General features: G+C 33.8%; 1 protein-coding gene across 5 annotated transcripts; it reads left to right on the top strand.

Annotated features, from left to right (window-relative positions):
* Positions 1-5,923: 5,923 nt before the first annotated feature.
* Positions 5,924-18,646, top strand: LOC123550808 (toll-like receptor 2 type-2). Of its 5 annotated transcripts, XM_053540112.1 has the most exons (3): positions 5,924-6,709; positions 7,551-7,911; positions 8,723-9,975. In XM_053540112.1, exon 3 carries the CDS (start codon positions 8,772-8,774, stop codon positions 9,705-9,707), a length of 936 nt encoding a protein of 311 aa, XP_053396087.1. In that variant the 5' UTR covers positions 5,924-6,709; positions 7,551-7,911; positions 8,723-8,771; the 3' UTR covers positions 9,708-9,975. The 5 variants fall into 5 exon arrangements, with proteins under 5 accessions (XP_053396087.1, XP_053396084.1, XP_053396085.1 ...); XM_053540109.1 differs by having other exon boundaries at positions 7,551-9,975; XM_053540110.1 differs by lacking the exons at positions 7,551-7,911; positions 8,723-9,975 and adding an exon at positions 15,893-18,646 and having other exon boundaries at positions 5,944-6,709.
* The last annotated feature ends 114 nt before the right edge of the window (positions 18,647-18,760 follow it).

Here is an 18,760-nt window from a genome sequence, read left to right as displayed (position 1 = left end):
TAAGACCCATTTAAAAATATAAAAGTCTTAGCAGATACACTCACTAGTGATTGTTTAGACATGTAGAGTCAAGAGATTTAAGGAAGTTAATCCAGCGTCAGCTACTTATCATACAGAATAGCATGTCAGTTGATCATATTAATATAATAACGCTAATTTTGGATATAGGTGAAAACGGCAATCAGTCTGCGAATGATACGACAGTAAATAAAATGTTAATCATTTCTTGGTAACACATTGCAAAACATGTCTATGAATAATAAACGACTTTATATACATCATCTCAAATGTCACATTATCCTGAATGATTAGTATTGTTTTACAGCGGTTTCAGTTTCATTGTCTACATGTTTTCTAAAAAGGGAGACTACATTAGTCACTAAATGAGAACCACTCGGACCTTGGAACGATGTTTCATTGTTTCAGTCAGTTCTGCATGTTTAATTAACCGGAATTGATGGCGTAACACCATTTTTCTGTAAACCTAGAATAATGTCTAGTAACCGTAAATATAAATAATGCCGGAAATTAATTAGATTCCTGGTATTAAGTATTAAACAGTCAGCACAACTGTCTGTAGAAGTCCAGTGTGGAGATTGACCAAAAGATAAATATTTTTATTTAGGTCTAAAGATTATAATACTTTTTTAAGTTATTTTTGTCACCCTAGATTTTTAAGTATCTCAGCTTCCGATTAATGAATCAACACAACTTGTATTTTATCTGGTGTTTGATTTGATTCATTTAAATACTTTATTTTGTTATTTTATAAGTCCGCCTTTTTCTTCCTAGTTCATTGAATTGCTAGAGAAACGCGCAGGAATAAGATGTATATTTTTTTCTGTTTCAGGACTTCTGGTGTTGAATAGCACATATGAAAGCATATTATAAAATCATAACACAGAATTGACTTAAAGATTACCAATGCATTGCAATTTTGATACGTTGATCGTAATAACTTTATCCAACCAAAATGTACATGAAGAAAATATCTTTCACCGAGTGAACACAAGAAGCATTATTTTCATGAGTAGCGTAACTGTGTAGGTCAATGTCACAGAAACCTTGAAACAGAAAGTTTCCACTCAATATCTAAAGAAAGACTTATTCCACAGTCGTCAAACTTCATGTGATGTTTGCCTGTAGTTAGCAAACGATCCTGTTATTTTGGGGGTTTAGTAGCTGGAAAGTAAAGGTTATAGTGACCTCGAGACTCAAAAAGGTTTCCATTTCCGCTCAAAAACTAAAGTCCTCTTTGGCCTACAGTCGTCAACTTTCTAAGAATTATTGCCCGTGATCAGTTACCAGTCCCTTATATTTTAGGGATCTAGACTGCAAACTGTTTCCGTTAAAGAATTAAATATCAATTTGTCTGTCAATATTCATAGGATGATTCGGAGGTCATTTGGTGGTAAAGTCACAGGACAGTGTAAATAAAAGTTGTATTCACCAGGCGAATACCTAACACATGAAGGGTTTAGATACGAAATTGCCTTCTCGACAACGGATGGACAAATATTAAGTACAAAATTTAATGAAAATGCTGGATATTGAAAAACAAACAGGTTTAGTAGGTAGGGCATACCGTTTAACGGCTGTTATAGCACATAAAAAACATCATATGCTTCATTGTGGCAACCTTTTGCTAATTTATTTGATGATGAGATGGAATTAGCAGCCATTTGTTAAAAAAAAAGAGACAATAGACGGTAAAAATAAATGATTACTTAAAGTTCTTTTTATATATATAACCACCTAATTTATGTGCATTTGACAGTATGTGATAAGCTCGAACGACATGAAAGCTGTAACTTTCAAACCCTTTTTCATTATTTATATAGCTGTTATTCAACTAGTACACAGTGTGCATGTAGACTTTAGTTGCAGTTAAGATATGTATAAATAATATCGATTTATACATTGTTAACAAAAAACAGACAAAATTAGTAATTAATATGAAATTAAACGAACACCTATAGTATTTATTAATCCCCCGCCACAAGTGGTGGGGTCGGAGGGGGAGGGGGGTTATAGGAATGGTCTCCGTCCGTCCTTCCGTCCTTCCGTCCATCTGTCCGTAACACTTTCGTGTCCGCTCCATATCTCCTAAACCCCTTGAAGGATTTTCATGAAACTTGGGTCAAATGATCACATAATCAACGATGTGCAGAACTTATGAGTCAGCCTTGTTGGCTCAAGGTCAAGGTCACAACTCGAGGTCAAAGGTTTGAGCCTTTCATTTTGTGTCCGCTGTATATCTCCTTAACCCCTTGAAGGAATTTTATAAAACTTGGATCAAATGATCACCTCATCAAGACAATGTACAGAACCCATGAGTCAGCCATGCCGGCTCAAGGTCTAGGTCACAACTTAGGGTGAAATGTTTGAGCCTTCCATTTTGTTTCCGCTCTATATCTCCTAAACCCCTTGAAGAATTTTCATCAAACTTAGACCAAATGATCACCTCATCAAGGCAATGTGCAAAACTTATGAGTCAGTCATGCCGGCTCAAGGTCAATGTCACAACTGAAGATCAAAGGTTTGGGCGTTCCATTTTGTGTCTGCTCTGTATCTCCTAATACCCTTGAAGGATTTATATGAAACTTGGGTAAAATGATCATCTCATCAAGGTGATGTGCAGAACTCATGAGTCAGCCATGCAGGCTTAAGGTAAATGTCCCAACTCAAGGTCAAAGGTTTTAGCCTTCCATTTCGTGTCCGCTCTATATCTCCTAAACCCCTTGAAGGAATTTTATAAAACTTTGGTCAAATGATCACCTCATCAAAATGATGTGCATCACTTATGAGTCAGCCATGTCGGCTCAAGGTCAAGGTCACAACTTAGGGTGCAAGGTTTGAGCTTTCCATTTTGTGTCCACTCTGTATATCCTAAACCTCTTGAAGGATTTTCATCAAACTTGGGTCAAATGATCGCCTCATCAAGAACTAATGAGTCAGCCATGTCAACTCAAGGTTAAAAGCCACAACTCAAGGTCAAAGGCTTGAGCTCTGTATCTCCTAAATCCCTTGAAGGATTTTCATGCAACTTGGGTCAAATGATCACCTCATCAAGGCGTTGTGCAGAATTTATGAGTCAGCCATGTCAGTTCAAGGTCAAGGACACAGCTAAAGGTCAAAGGTTTACCATTTCACTATCCATAACAGAGGTGGGGGATTAAGCTGTCTTTTAGACTGCTTTGTTTCACTTGTTCTACATACCGAAAATCACAACTTGAGATATTTTCAAAATAAATAGGTGGCATTAAGAATCGTCAATTGCAACGTTTGTTTTTTACGAAATGGAAGGACTCATTAGTTTTAGGTGAAATGTTTACAAGCGTCTCAACTGCCTGATTATTTTCTTGGAACCCTTGACGGCACATGACCTTGGAAACGAATAACGGCGAGGTGTTATTTGAAAAAAAAAACGTCTTCTCAGTCACTGAATTGTTTATCTTTGTGAGGTTCAAAACAATTATAATACCTTTATAGTATTCGCGATGTAGTATTTGAAGGTGGTCAATCACATTTAATCAACATTTAATGACATTTTTTACTTTTTGTATATTCTGGTAGAGAATTATTTAAGGAACAAAAAGACCGATTACAATGAGTTAGATTCCTATTTGAAATGTATATTTTATTATTTTTATAAAATTTTGTAATTACTCCCCGTTAATATGAAAGTATATAAAAAGCTGGGTATTTCTTTTTATTTCGATACAATGTCTAGTTTTACATTTGCATTTGATAGACATATCAACTATTGAACAATCTGAACCAAAATGCAAGTTTAAAAGCTGTGTGTAGCTTCTGAATTCATTTATTTCCAATCTATCTTGGTTGCGTAACCAAGATAGGCAAAGGGAGGTAATAATAATTTTTCAAACTTGCGTTTCTAATGAATTCCATCTAAATACATAATTTTTAATGCAAATATTTTACAACTATATTACAATATGTCTAATATTTATACATTTCCTTAGGCAAAGTATGTTTATCAAATTTATACTTATGATAAAATAACTCTATCTTGGTTGGGCAACCAGGATAGGAAAATGAAATTTTAAAAATACCTCCAGTGAAAATATAATTTGTATTAAGTGTTAAGTGAACATAAATGAGTGTAAATGATCAGATGCTAAAGTTTCGAACAAATCCATTACATGGCCAAAATCTGATTATCCACCTCTAAAACTAATCCCAATTGGGTCTATGGAAATTTTATCTTGACCCTAACCCTTACCTTAACTTGAGATATAATAAACGAATTTATCAATTACTTTGAGAGCGAATGAATGCTGGTGGTCTTGTGTTCGGTGTCTGGAAAGTTACAGGGAATGGTATGACATGCATGAGCCAGGCAGTGGTTTCGTCATTTCCTTTTTAATCAATGATATATTTTGTTGAGAAATAAACAAATTGAGGTGACGAAAATAGGCCGGATGTAGATGTTTTGTGGCAACGTGATCATTAGGCGTGTAATCGGACTAAAATTCGTGATGATCACGTACATTCACTTGCCTAAAACACATATTGTTTCTTGCAAAAGACTCTTCTCGGACGTAAAGCGTTATTTAAATGTATCAGGAGCCGAACAAGGACTATTAGCGCTTGTATTTCTCTAAGAATGCACTTATTCCAGTTGTAATGATAAAGTATGAGATAAAATGAATGTGGTTTTCTATTTAGAAAAGTGTACAATACTGCATTTAAAAATATGTTTGAAGAGAAAAAAGCGAAGCAGAATTCATATCTAAAGTATTGAATGATTGAAATAAAAAATCTGATAAGAATAGCTGTTTCAAGAATGCAACCTCCCAAATATTAACCCTAATCCTACTAAATTTATATAATGAACTTGTCCATCTTTATGTCTGGACAGTGCCATTAAATGTTAAAAGGGGTGCTTACCTAAAAGATAGTGATTGAATGGTGAATATTGCAGACCTTGATCAGACTGCACGGATATGCAGTCTGATCAAGATCTATACCAGTCGCAAAGGCAGAGTTAGTTGTGCCCTGCATGATAAGGATTCCTACAGCAGTATATGTATGGGTGTGAATAACACTTACACTGAAGTACATAGACAAAGTTAATCAAATAGACAAATAAAGAAACAGGACAAAACAAACAAATAGAGGATAACAGTGGAGCAATTGCATTGTAACCGTCAGTGGCAAAACACAATTTGGGAGTTTGAATCGGTGATCAGAGTGCAAATTGACCTCCTGGTTAATCGCCATGATCTAAAGTTTCTGAAAGGGTGTATAAAAGCTATCCTGGCAAGATCAAAGTAAGAACACAATTTTTCTGTCATTGTGATAATAAGATAAGAAACAATTCAATCTCAGACCCACTACGAATGTTATTGCTTTTCTTTATTGTTTGAAGTCATCGTCAAGCACGGCTTTAGAGCTAAAATAATTGTATGTTACTCATTTTAGATAAGACACAAACAATATGACAATTTAGTTTAAGATGACTTTGAATATTGTAATACACTTATTCTTCAAACAGTTAAAAATAGATAAAAGTCTGTATTGTCTTTCCTCGGACTTTGCAAGTACGCATCTCTTTAAAAATAAAGTACATAGAAACCGGTCAGTGCAAAGTCTAGTTAATTTAGCTGTAAAAACAATGGCGAATCGAAGATCATCATCGTTGTGATATAGACTTTTATACTTTCGCTTCACTTAAAAGTGACAATAGCTGTTCTACTTGACCAGATGTAGTTATGTATGTTAAAACGAATTGTTTCGATAATCTTTGATACTCCAACAAAACACTTAAGGAACATTTAATAAAAACACATCTTCATGTGTTGTACTTTTAGTTGGTACAATGTATGAAAGTGTAACAGCTTTGAACTGTTCTTATACATGCGAAAATGATGACTAAATGAAGCATGAAAAACACCGGTGTCGCGTGCACAACTGCAGACAGCATTCCTTGTTAGGATTATAAAGGGAACAATTTTAAAGAAACTTTTTCTTTTAGATTTTGAGCCATTTTTATTTTTAAATTACGTTTTACAAAGGACATATTGTATTCCAGGTGGTTTAAAATAAATGTATATGTGCTTTTAATTTTTAAATCCTTGCAGTAATACTGATGGATAATTCTTTTCTTTTATATAAAAAAACTTATTGTTTACGTTATTAAGCATGTGCAATTAATGCACAAAATATTTTTATCAACTCTCTACTTTGTGCTAGGTTGAGAGTTTAAAAATATGCTTCTGTGGCGTCAATTAAACTTGTGTGTTAGTGTTAAAAAATCATTAACAGCGATCCTTTCAGTTTAACTCGAGAGCAAGAACAAATATATTTATACATGTATATCATTTTTATAATTTATATCATGCTAAAAAGGGTACATTCATATGTAATAAAATAGTTTAGCTTTACACCGAAAAAATATGCACTAATTCTATCGCAGATAAGGATTGTGCCGTTAAAGTCGCGCAGTGCTTTCGCTGTAGTACTCATCAATAAATTATATGATGACAAGCGAAAGGAAGTAAATTAATTTCCTTAAAGTTGGTTAGTCAAAATGTTTGCCATAAGTATAATTTGTTTGATAAAAAGACACACACTTTATTAAGAGACCACGGAAATGATAAAAAAACGTTTAGTTTCGCTAAATGGAATAACTGTCTGATAAAATATTGCTCAACAGTTTTTATGGCTTGAATAAATCAGAAAGGTAATATTTTACATTTCTAGCTGCAATTTATGTTAATAAAGTACTTGATATATTTTAACTAGCTCGCCTTTTATCACCTCGTGTATAAAGTCAAACCTATAAAAACATCCATTGGAAGCAAATGACGCAACCAAGCAAATATGGTTTGAAAATCTGACAGCATTTTCACAGTATCTGAGATGTGCAGGCTTCGTTACATCGAATCCTGTCTCTAAGATTTAGTTTGTTTAGTTCGATTCATTGTTTTCTCGTATAGGTCTAGTCAATTATTTTAACAGGGGACCATAAGCCGCTTTTTATGGAACTGCATGCTAATGTATCATTGAATTCCATGAATACCAACGTGTCTGCAGATGTCTCTAAATTGTATTGTAGTACATATAATATATGCAAATGCTGAGTTCTGCTATAACTGCGGTCAGAGTGCGTTGACGGTAGCATGCATTTATATTACATACTACTTAATCTACAGTGATACAAGGTTTATATTTAAGAATTAAGTAAAAATAGAATATATTTTTAAAAGCATCTACGTTTCTGTCGTTAACTCCACCTATTTACAAACTTATGATCAGCACAAACGTAGTGAGATCCTAGAAAATATATTGAAAGAATGTTAAAAATGAGAACATAAAAGGCATCAATATAGTTAACTGCTTTAGGCATTACACTACCAATAGCCTGAATTAATACAAAGGGCTTGAACGGTAGCATGCATCTCTATTACCGTCTATGAATAGGCTCAACCAAAACCGAGGCAGAAACATTTTCATTTTTGTCGTGCTGAGCGACGTTTCCGCTTTCTCTATGTTAACTCATATTGAATGTTTTGTCATTTCAGATGTATCATTGAGAAGCATAGCCGCATTGCAGAATAAGTTATATCAAAATGGACTTACGGAGAATAGCAATCTTCATTTTGTTTCAAATGTTGGTTGAGATTACCAAAGGCAGTGGACCTTATTCAGAGAAACCCGAAGGCTATTATTGCAGAGAACAGATCGATCATGATCGAATGTCTCTTAATTGCAGTCATCAATATTTGACATATATTCCGCAGACTAAAAGCTACATCAAGAACCTGATTTTCAGTTATAATAGTTTAACAAATGTAACTTTAGAAACATTCAGAAATATTAGCAATCCACCAAATCTAGTTGATCTTGAACTGGATCATAACCGTATCCAGAATATTTCCTCGGGTGCGTTTGATATGTTTCCAAATTTGAAATACTTATATTTGTCATATAATGCAATATACTACAGCAATATGAAAGATCTTCTGGGTGTCTTGTCTAACTTTCATTATCTTTCTCATTTGGACATGAGTGGGATTAAAACAGTAAAAATCCAAAAAGACCTGTTTTCGTTGATGAAGGAAAATGATATAAACACACTTTTATTTATGGATTCCAGTATCAAAACACTTGAAATGGACAGTTTCAGACCGTTTAATAGCTTAAAATCTCTGTACCTAAGAAACAATCAAATTGAAGAGCTCACTCTGTTTAAACATACAAATTTATATTCTTTATATCTGGATCACAACAATTTAAAATCATTCCCGAACTTTTCTATCGATAGCAATTTTTCAGATTGTTATTTTCCAAATCTAGAAATCCTATATCTCCAAAACAATGAAATTAAAGAACTTCGTCCAAACTATTTCAAGTGTTTGCAAAAGTTAAAAGATTTTAAGGCAGGAAAAAACCCTATAACGATCTTATTCGATAACCTCTTGTCTGATCTTCCGAGAATACGTTATCTGAAACTAAGATACCTAAATGGAGGAAGTTTAAGAATACAACCATTTGCTTTTAATTCAAAATCCCTACAAAAGATTAATTTAGCGTTTGGGGGTTCAGCTAAAGACATCTTTATGTCATTCAATGATACTTTTAGATTTTTGCCAAATTTGAGATATTTATTCTTATATCGTATTGGCATGCTTCAAATAACAAGCAAACAGTTCTCTGAGCTATTTTCACCTCTGACAAATCTTTATTATTTCAGCTGTTTTAGTTGTCAGATTTCGCAGGATCCCAAAATTATCCTGAATCACATGAAACATCTAGTTAATATAAGTCTACAGGCTAATCTACTTACAAAGTTAAGTGATGAGACATTTAAGGAAAACAAACGTCTTAGGTCACTCAGCTTAAGATATAATGAGATCGGACATATAGACGAGTCAGCCTTGCCAACAACACTTTTAAACAAGTTATACCAATTAGATTTAAGCCAAAATCCTTTCGTATGTGACTGTAGACTTGAATGGTTTATCAACTGGATAAAAATGAATAGAAACCGGAAAGTTATTTCAAGGTATCCGCAGGAATACGTATGTTCATTTCCAACAGAAAAGTCTAAAGTAAAACTATCTGACATATCTTTCACGTACAAAGAATGTCATCCATGGAGTCCATGGGTTTGGGCTGCTGTTATCGCCTCGCCTTGTGTTATTGTTATAGGAATATGCGTATTTATACTTTATAGAAATAGATGGAATATCAAACATTACATCTATTTGTTACGAAAGAGAAGAAATTATCAAGTTATAAATGGACAGAACTTTGTGTACGATGCTTTTGTTGCATATGAAGCCGAGGATTCAGCATGGGTACGTCGCAGACTTCTACCAGTTCTTGAAGGTCAAATGGACTTGAAATTATGCATTCATGAACGAGACTTTCAACCAGGTGCTTTTATAAACGACAATATTGTAACCAATATCGACAAGAGTGAGACAATTCTTCTTGTCCTTACTAATGGATTTGCTCGTAGTGAATGGTGTATGTTTGAACTGAAAGTTGCACATTCAAAACTGATTAAGGATGAAACGGAACTTCTGGTTATTCTTTTAGAAAAAATAGATGGACGGAATATGAATCATTCTCTGAAGCTGCTGTTTGATACAACAACATATATAGAATGGACAGAGGATATTGTAGGTCAAGAATTGTTCTGGGAAAAACTGAAAAATGCTCTGAAGAAGTGAACAGGTGCTTAAAATAATTCAAAAAGCATTTGTTATAGTGCGAATGAATTATTCCTAGACATAGAGGTAAAATAATAATTGAGATGGACAAGTTTTGTTAATGTGACCTCTTAAGACAAAAGTCTGTAAATGTTCTGAAATCCTATGTATTATATGTCATTGTTTGATTCGTAAATGTATATATTGAATGCATGTTTTATTACTTTTTATTATTTATTACCTTTGTGAAAGATTTGTAATATACTCAAATAAAAAGTATTGCATATTACTTACTTGACTCGAAAAAACTCAGAATTTCCAGGAAGAACTTCGATATGGCTGCATATTTTCTCAATATGTGACAGAAGTTCATTTTCTATGTACATCTACCATTATAGCTAATATCAACTTTGTAGCAATAATGTGGATAGGAATTGACCAGGATTTCCTGTAAATCAAATAAGATTTATCATTAACAATTATGCGCTAATTTAAAAGAGTGCAATACCGATCGTGTTATAATAACTTGAGTTACTGAAGTTATAGAGATATACCTTTAAACAGTTATCTTCGTAAATAGCTGGTTAGAGAAGGAAAATAAATTGAAAATAATAAATTTGCACCGAACTTGTCTTAAATGACTTTCCTTCCTGGAGAGATTGCCTAGACTTATTTTCGGTTTTACAATGTGGATCTACTTTTCATATTTTATTGATCTTACAATGATCAATGACATTATATGTAAATCCAAACTGTGATATAATGAGACACAGATCAAATATGAAAAAAAATTTTAAATAACCCATCCTCTCCAGAACTAAATTTTGTAGAAACGTAACTATGAATTTATAGATGACTGACATCATCTGAACAATGGAAAAAGTAACACAAGTCGATACATTTACATATTGTATTATTATTATTATTATATTATAATACCAGATTTATATAGCGCCCTTTTCATGATTAATTTCACATTCAAAGGCGCTTTACATAGTTCAAATGCAGCCACATAAGCAGGGCGCATAATTCATCCTCTACTAGTACAGACACAGAGCGATCTGACCAGAGGGACAGAGTTAGACAAAGCCCCCACACAGAGAGATCAGAAATCAGATACAGGCTTATCCGGCTAACTTAGCCTAGCTCGTTGCGAATAGACAGCCTGGTTCTTTAACGTGCCCAGTGTATAGCACTGATACACGCAAGGATTGCCTGGGTTCCTGACAACGTCTAGTTGAGTGGGAAACACTGAAAAGCGTTTCTGAAAATTCCCGAGTAGCTGCCTTGAGAAAATAAAAAAATTGAAACTCCACAGGTCGCTCAACACGACAAAAACAACGATTTGATTGAGCAGCTAGTGGTTCTTGTAATAACATACAGTGGTTTTCATTCGTTGGTTACATACTTGTCCGTTAATGATCACATATTGCTGTTTAATCTATAAAATTATTTATGTAATTTATTTATTTTGTTGAGTTTAACGTCGCACCGACTCAATTTAGGTCATATGGCGACTTTCCAGCTTTGATGGTGGAGAAAGAACCGCCGACCTCCCGTAAGCCAGCTGGATGGCTTCCTTATATGAAGAATTTAACGCCCTGAGTGAGGCTCGATATTCTCATTTCTTCCGTGTCACTAGTTGTAACGTCTTAATTACTTAGAATACGCTTGTTAGATTGATTTTAATTGTCTTTTTATACGTCTGTGTATTCCAAACTTATTTTTGATAACATTCTATTGCTCTTACTTGCTGATCCAGAATGAAGTTGGTGAGGATGGCTTGTTCTTTTTCGAATGAGGAGATATTAATTAACGTATTGTAACAACTAATTTCTTTTTGGTGGAATGTTGGTATACTTGTTTGTAATGGGTTCTTATGATCTTGTCATTAATATAGTGTGAGTTTCTATTCTGAAGACTGAATTTTGCCCTTTAAATGCATCCATCTGGAACAAAAGAAACCGTATAGAAATAACAATGTCTTTTCTATGAAAAATTATCTGAATCAACAACTATTCAAAATGGTGCTAAACCTTATAAAATCACTCCATCAATACTGGAGAATTAGTTAACATGAATTTTTAATAACTAGATTCATAGATTTCATGGTTGTTTTTTATTTCAAAAGAGGAGCACTATACGTCAGTTTAGCACACATCAGTATTACACGAATCGGACGAATACAGTCGATGTTAGCGTATGATGACAGAACTATCACCCTCGGCAACATGCCTTTTTCCTAGGACTACCTCAGCCCTACTCGGTATGCTTCTTGTGCTGAGATATGGGTCAATACCAGTTGGATTAACTTAAGGAGGTGGGAATATTTATTACTGTATAACAAAGTACGATATTTTAGACACAATGCCGTGTAGGTAGTGCAGTTTGCAATAAGACATTCTTGTGCAATATTTAGGTCCATACAACAACCTCTTGTTTAAATGTTATATATGCAAATAATATACAAACAACATCTAGATACACAGGCAACAGATAACTATATATTACCCCTGGTGAAGAATATATAGTCATCAAGACCCTCTCATCTTATATTAAAGACTTAGGGCCAACAAGACACACTTGAATAAATATTTTATAAATTCAACACTATTTGTCTTGATATAACTAACGAAAGTATCGTGAATAAAACTCAAAATAGCAACAGACACTGTTTGACTGAGTATTCATGAAAGGTAATGAAATGTGCAACACCACACACAATCCCAAGTACTGACTGATGTGGAATTCTATTGATTTATATATTGAATGGTCTCCATTATCCTAATTATCGTATTTCTGACCATGCCGGTATTCATAATTTCTGTTACCCTTTGATGCTGACTACTTACTTAATTTTCTTGATTTAAGAAATAATTTATAGCAAAACAGTGCGTTATCACTATTTATACACGATGGGCGGTTATACATCGGGCGTAATAATTTCACGAGGGCGCGGCCCGAGTCAAATTATTTCGGGCGACGTATAACAGCCTGAGTGTATATTAAGTGATAAAGCACTGTTTTGCTATAAATTATTTCGATTCTAATATGTTTCTTATTGTAAAATTTATATCAAATTTGATAAAACTGTTTCTTCGCGCAAGCATGGCGTAAAACACGCCAATACGTAATACGTCTTGCGGCAGAATTCAGTTCGAGCGAAAATTATTGCGAATTATTCAGCAATGCGAATAACAAATTCAGTATGTGTATGTTATTAAGTAAATTATTTCATGAAATTTGAAAGGGCTACTTCTTGGTGCGTACATGGCGAAATATCGCGTTGACGTGACGTCAACATAACATCGTTGTGATGATTCGAGCATTGTTAGCCATATTAGAATAAAATATAAACAATGAAGAATTAATTTCCTTGATTTAAGTGTTTGCATATCGTCGTGTATTGTTTATTTGCTATTTCTAATCCCCCCTGATAGCGTGATTCCCGCGAGTCCATTTTATGAAAAGTGATAAAATTACAATTTATAATGCTTGCACATTACTTTACAAGTAAATATAAGTATTTGTTTCATTTTAACTATCCAGTTAGTATACTGCAACATAGCTCAGTCGAGTAAAATGCAGGTAACAATTGGGTATAAGCAAATCGTGTTGTTACTTCGAATCCTCATGAGGATTTTATTAAGATGTTTCTCCTTTTGTGTTTATCCCAATTGTTGTCGTTTTATTTCCGTATTTTCGTTTCTTTCCTTGATGGTATTTGCGTATCTTTATATGTAACATAATATTATGTTCATTATTGACTTAAACACTGTTGGAAAACGACGATAAACTCCAAACAAACAAACTCATTATTCGCTTAAGTGCATGCATTAAATCAATATCATATTTGATACGATGCTTAACCTTTCGCATCTGCCATATCGGCTTTAGATATCATTCTGTCGTGTTGTCACAGAGCACATGAAGTAATATAAATCTTTTATGCAAACATAAAAAAATAAATTTCGATGCTGAGTTTCGAACCCACACGGCAAAAGATCGGTTTAACATGGAGAGTATGCTTTACCTTTGAGATAATTAAAATTAGAAATATTTATATTTTAACATGTTAGAAAATTGTTGATTTCCCTATGTTTCAATTTCATTTATTAATAGTCGTGTTTGTAAACATTAAGTCATCGTTGGGGCATAGTACAAGTGTCTTGAATGGAAATTATAATAACACTCATAATCACATTACCAATTCATGTCTACCGGCAAGCAAGTATCTTTTTGAAATCCTGACTGAATGTATATAGTGGGAAAAATTATCACACATTTTCCTGTGGTACAGGCATTTAAAACATAGATGGAGAACGCTGTCTTCGTTTCCGATTAAGTAAGTTGCAATTTCTATTATATTTTTGTGTCTTTAAACTTTCAAAGTAATCTTTCAAACTGATATACATGCGTATGATAATACACTCACAAACTGATTTCAATTAGGTAATTCCCAAATTGCATTATTGCACAAAAAAACTTTTATGTCTTGAAATGTGTGCCCTTGAGAGTACATCACTCAGTCTCTAATATTGTTAGGTAAACGGGCGCAAAAGAAGCTGATTTTTATGCCCGTATATAGTATAAATAGAGACTGTATTTTTGTGCTAGTTTACAAACAGCTGTGAACTTTTCATTTCGTCATTTTAGTTAATCAGGAAATGCAATTAAATTACAATTAATTCAGTTACATCTTTTATTTTCATATTTTTACATGTTTGAAACATCCTTTAGTTATTGATGGTAAACCATTTTCCATACGAAGATCACTGTAACATTTCACTTTGGCACATGCTTCTGGAAAGCTTTCCCTTTGCTTATTTGTTTTCACCCGGGTAACGAACTAAGTTAGTAATTGACTAACTATAGTACAGTATAACAGATTGAAAGTTACATGTGTTAAGCTGTGCCGTTGTTACTCAGTCTCCTACATGTGGTGGAAGACATATAGCTTTTGTGCTGTCTGCCTGTCCATCAGTCTGTCTGTACGTCTATCTGTCACAGATATTGTCTATGCAACTCCTCTGACACCAGGATAGATTTATATAATACTTCGCAAGAGTTATAATTGCCAGGCCATGTTGTGTATATTGTCAACATTTTCTGCTTTAAAGATTTTCAGCGGAGTTATGGCCCTTAAATTATCAAATTTTATGATGTTTTTGGCCAGTGTTTCTTATATTACTTAGCGGATGTTTACAAAACCTAACAGGAGTGGCAAGATGAATCATACATTTCATCATCATGTTCTGGTTAAGTGATTTAAGCGGAGTTATGGTCCTTCATTTGTCGTATTTTACCTTGCCCGGACGGGCAAATGCTCTATTGCAACTAGGAGGAATTACACCAAACTTAATAAAAGTGATCAGCGCTAAGCATTGTTTCGCATTTCATGGGCAGGTTCCGGCTCGGCGTTTGCTCTTGATTCATCAACTGTGATTTTGTTTAAGCTATTTCTCTCATATAATTAGTCGTATTTCCAACAGACCGTTATCAGCATGTTCTGCTTCAGAGACTTTTAAGGGAGATATATGGTCCTTTATTCGACAAATATTTACACAGTTTAGCAGACTTCCGCCAAACCTTTAATGTTTAATCAGTGTCAAACCTATTTAGCTATTTTCTATGGAAATATGGCCTTAATATGCTGCATTTTGCAATATTTGCATGGGAGTTGGGGAAAACCTACGTGACATATTCAGAATGTACACATACAGATTATAACAGTGCTGGGAAAATGAAGAATAACCGAGCTACGCGTTTCATAGCAATATCTCATTCTTCTTCGATGAGTAAGGCCTAGAAGAATCTTTGTTTCAGCTAACATGCTCACAAAAGTAAGGGTAGGTGGGTCGGAATGTTTATTATTACTATTATTATTATTATTATTTTATTAAGGGAGACTTTTCGGAAAATATATTTGTGTCGAAAAATGAATACAAATAAGGGGTTTATGCCTTTAGAGTATCAATAAGTTGATTTCTAACATCACTCGCCATGCTTAAAGCATAAAAAGGACAGTTTTGCAACTTTTTGTACAAAAGTTAAAAAAAAATTCTCCAAGGCTATAAAAACATTTAGGGTCGGGCCAAAAATTTAGTGTAGGTCGTGATACCGGAAACAAACATTTTTTTACGCCTAATCAAAACAACGTTCTCTTTAACCTGTTACCTATTTTCAAACATCGTTTTCTATTTCAGATAAAAAAAGAAAATAACTGGAAGCGGCAGAATCAAAATGATGAAAGAAAGAACATCACTTTTTCTTCTACTTCTAGTGATGTCTTTAGTCACAGAAAGCACCTCGACAGAGAGAAAGAATGAATGCAGAGAACGCATCATTCATAATCAGAAGGTTCTAAACTGCAGTCATCGAAACCTGCCATATATTCCAAAGACTGAAAAACACGTTATGGACTTGATATTTAGTTACAATGATTTAAGAAACATCTCATCTGAAACATTTGGAAATATAAGTGATCCGGACAGTCTGATTAGTCTTGAACTTGATCATAACAATATTCAGAATGTTTCTCGAAGGGCCCTTAATAAGTTTCAAAATCTGAAATATTTACATCTGTCATACAATCCAATATACTACGGAAATATGAAAAAACTGTTAGGTGATTTGTCTAACTTGAAATTTCTTTCAAAGCTTGTTATGGATGGAATCAGTACCATAACAATTCAAAAAGATTTGTTTTCCTTGATGAGAACAAACAACATAGAAACTGTAGATGTTGCATATTACAACATGAAAACACTTTCAATGGACTCCTTCGAGAATTTTAACAATTTGAAAGCTTTATTTTTAAACGACAATTATATTGAAAATATAAAACTTTCTCAAATTAAGCATTTAAAAAACTTATACCTTAGGTATAATAAGCTTCGGTTATTCCCAGATTTTTCAATCAATGGAAGTGAAAAAGATTGCTACTTCCCTAACCTTGAGATTCTCGCTCTTGTAAGTAATGATATAAAAGAAATTGCTTCTGACAATTTTAAATGCTTATTGAAATTGAAAGCACTGTCACTCGATAAAAACCCCATAAAAGTATTACCAAACAACCTCTTGTCGAAATTACCAAATCTTGAAATACTGCAGCTTCGATTTTTACTCACAGATAATCTAACACTAAAGCCATTGGCTTTCAAATCAGCATCACTCAAAATGTTACAATTTGAGTTTAATAGACCTGCAACTGCCCTGTTTGACTCCTTCAATGACGCGTTTAGATTTGTGCCTAATTTGGAAACTTTAAAATTGGGTTTCATAAGTATGCTACTTTTAACTAACCAGCAATTATCTGCATTATTTTCACCTCTCGCTAACATCAGTATGTTTAAGTGTTTTGCATGTCAGATTTCACAGGATCCAAAAGTCATCTTGAATAGTATGAGAATTGTTATCGAAGTAGATCTTCAATCTAATCGAATTACAACGTTAAGTGATGAAACATTTAAGAACAACAAGCATTTGAGGCATCTCAGTTTAAGGTATAATAACATCGCACATATACAAGAGTCGGCCCTACCAGTGTCACTTCTGAATAATTTACATTCACTAGATTTGAGTCAAAATCCTTTTGTATGTGACTGTAACCTTGAATGGCTAATCAACTGGATGAAAACAAAGCATAGTGAGAAAAAGAGAGTTATCACAAGATATCCACAGGGATACATATGTTCACTTCCAACCGAAAAGTCTAAATTTCGACTGTCTGATATATCCTTCACGTACAAAGAATGTCACCCATGGAGTCCATGGATATGGGTTGCTATCATTGCCTCGCCTTGTGTTATTGTCATAGGTATAACCGTACTTATACTTTATAGAAACAGATGGAATATCAAACATTATATCTATTTGTTAAGAAATAGAAGGAAGTATCAGCTTATCAATGGACATAACTTTGTGTATGATGCTTTTGTTGGATACGAGGCCGAGGATTCGGCTTGGGTACGTCGCAGACTGCTACCTGTCCTTGAAGAAGAAGAAGGCTTAAAATTATGTATTCATGAAAGGGACTTTCAACCGGGTGCTTTTATAAATGACAACATTGTTACCAATATAGACAAAAGTGAAAAGATCATTCTTGTTCTAACCAATGGATTTGCTCGTAGTGAATGGTGTATGTTTGAACTGAAAGTTGCACATTCGAAACTGATCAAAGATGAAACAGAACTGGTAATCATTCTTTTAGAGAAAATTGATGGAAGAAATATGAATCACTCCTTAAAAGTTTTGTTTGATACGACGACGTATATAGAATGGACAGAGGATGTTGCTGGTCAGCAACTGTTCTGGGCAAAACTCAAAAACGTTTTGAAAAAGTAAACACAGGCGAACGATAACTTACCTTATATATATGCTTTTAGAAATATTCAGCTTTATAGATTTCCTCGAAAATATCAAATGGTATTCAGCTTCCTTAACAAATCACGTATTTTTGAAATGTTTTCATTAGTAGTTAAACGTCTCTTTTTCAGTCGGAATTTGTCAAATATCATTAAGTGACAGAAATTGTACTGTCATTGATCTTAAGATGTTTACAGACATACCGGAAGCTGACTAGTAACTCTTTAAAAAGCACATATTTACAAAGCAAACATGTAAAGTTATTAATTTTCTCATGGCGTGACTCATATGTCATTTCTATCTAAATAGCATGTTTAAAACTGAATTTCAAGTTAATAACTATTTTCAAGTGGCTATTTAGAGTAGCCAGAGTAGCCAGAACTCTGGTCACTATGGCTGGCCAGAGTAGCCGAGTAACCAGGATGTCAATTGCTCTGGCTACTTTGGCTAGCCAGAACAGCCAGAATTTCCGAGATGTCGATTGGTTCTAGCTACCCTTGAATAATCTTTGCTCCATTTATATGAAATATTGTTTTGTCAGTAAACTGATATCTATTGCTAGTTCATGTATGTCATAATAAAGACTTCAGTTATATTTTTCAGTTCTTTTTACTTTCATTCATAATTGTCAATGATAAAGAGATACATATAATTTATTTATTTATTTTGTTGGGTTTAATGTCGCAGCGACACAAGTTTGGTCACAT

The sequence above is a fragment of the Mercenaria mercenaria genome, chromosome 4, assembly GCF_021730395.1.
Source record: "Mercenaria mercenaria strain notata chromosome 4, MADL_Memer_1, whole genome shotgun sequence".
Classification (NCBI taxonomy): Eukaryota; Metazoa; Mollusca; class Bivalvia; order Venerida; family Veneridae; genus Mercenaria; species Mercenaria mercenaria.
Note: the sequence above shows the minus strand (reverse complement) of the source record. Positions and strands in the feature narration are given on the sequence as shown.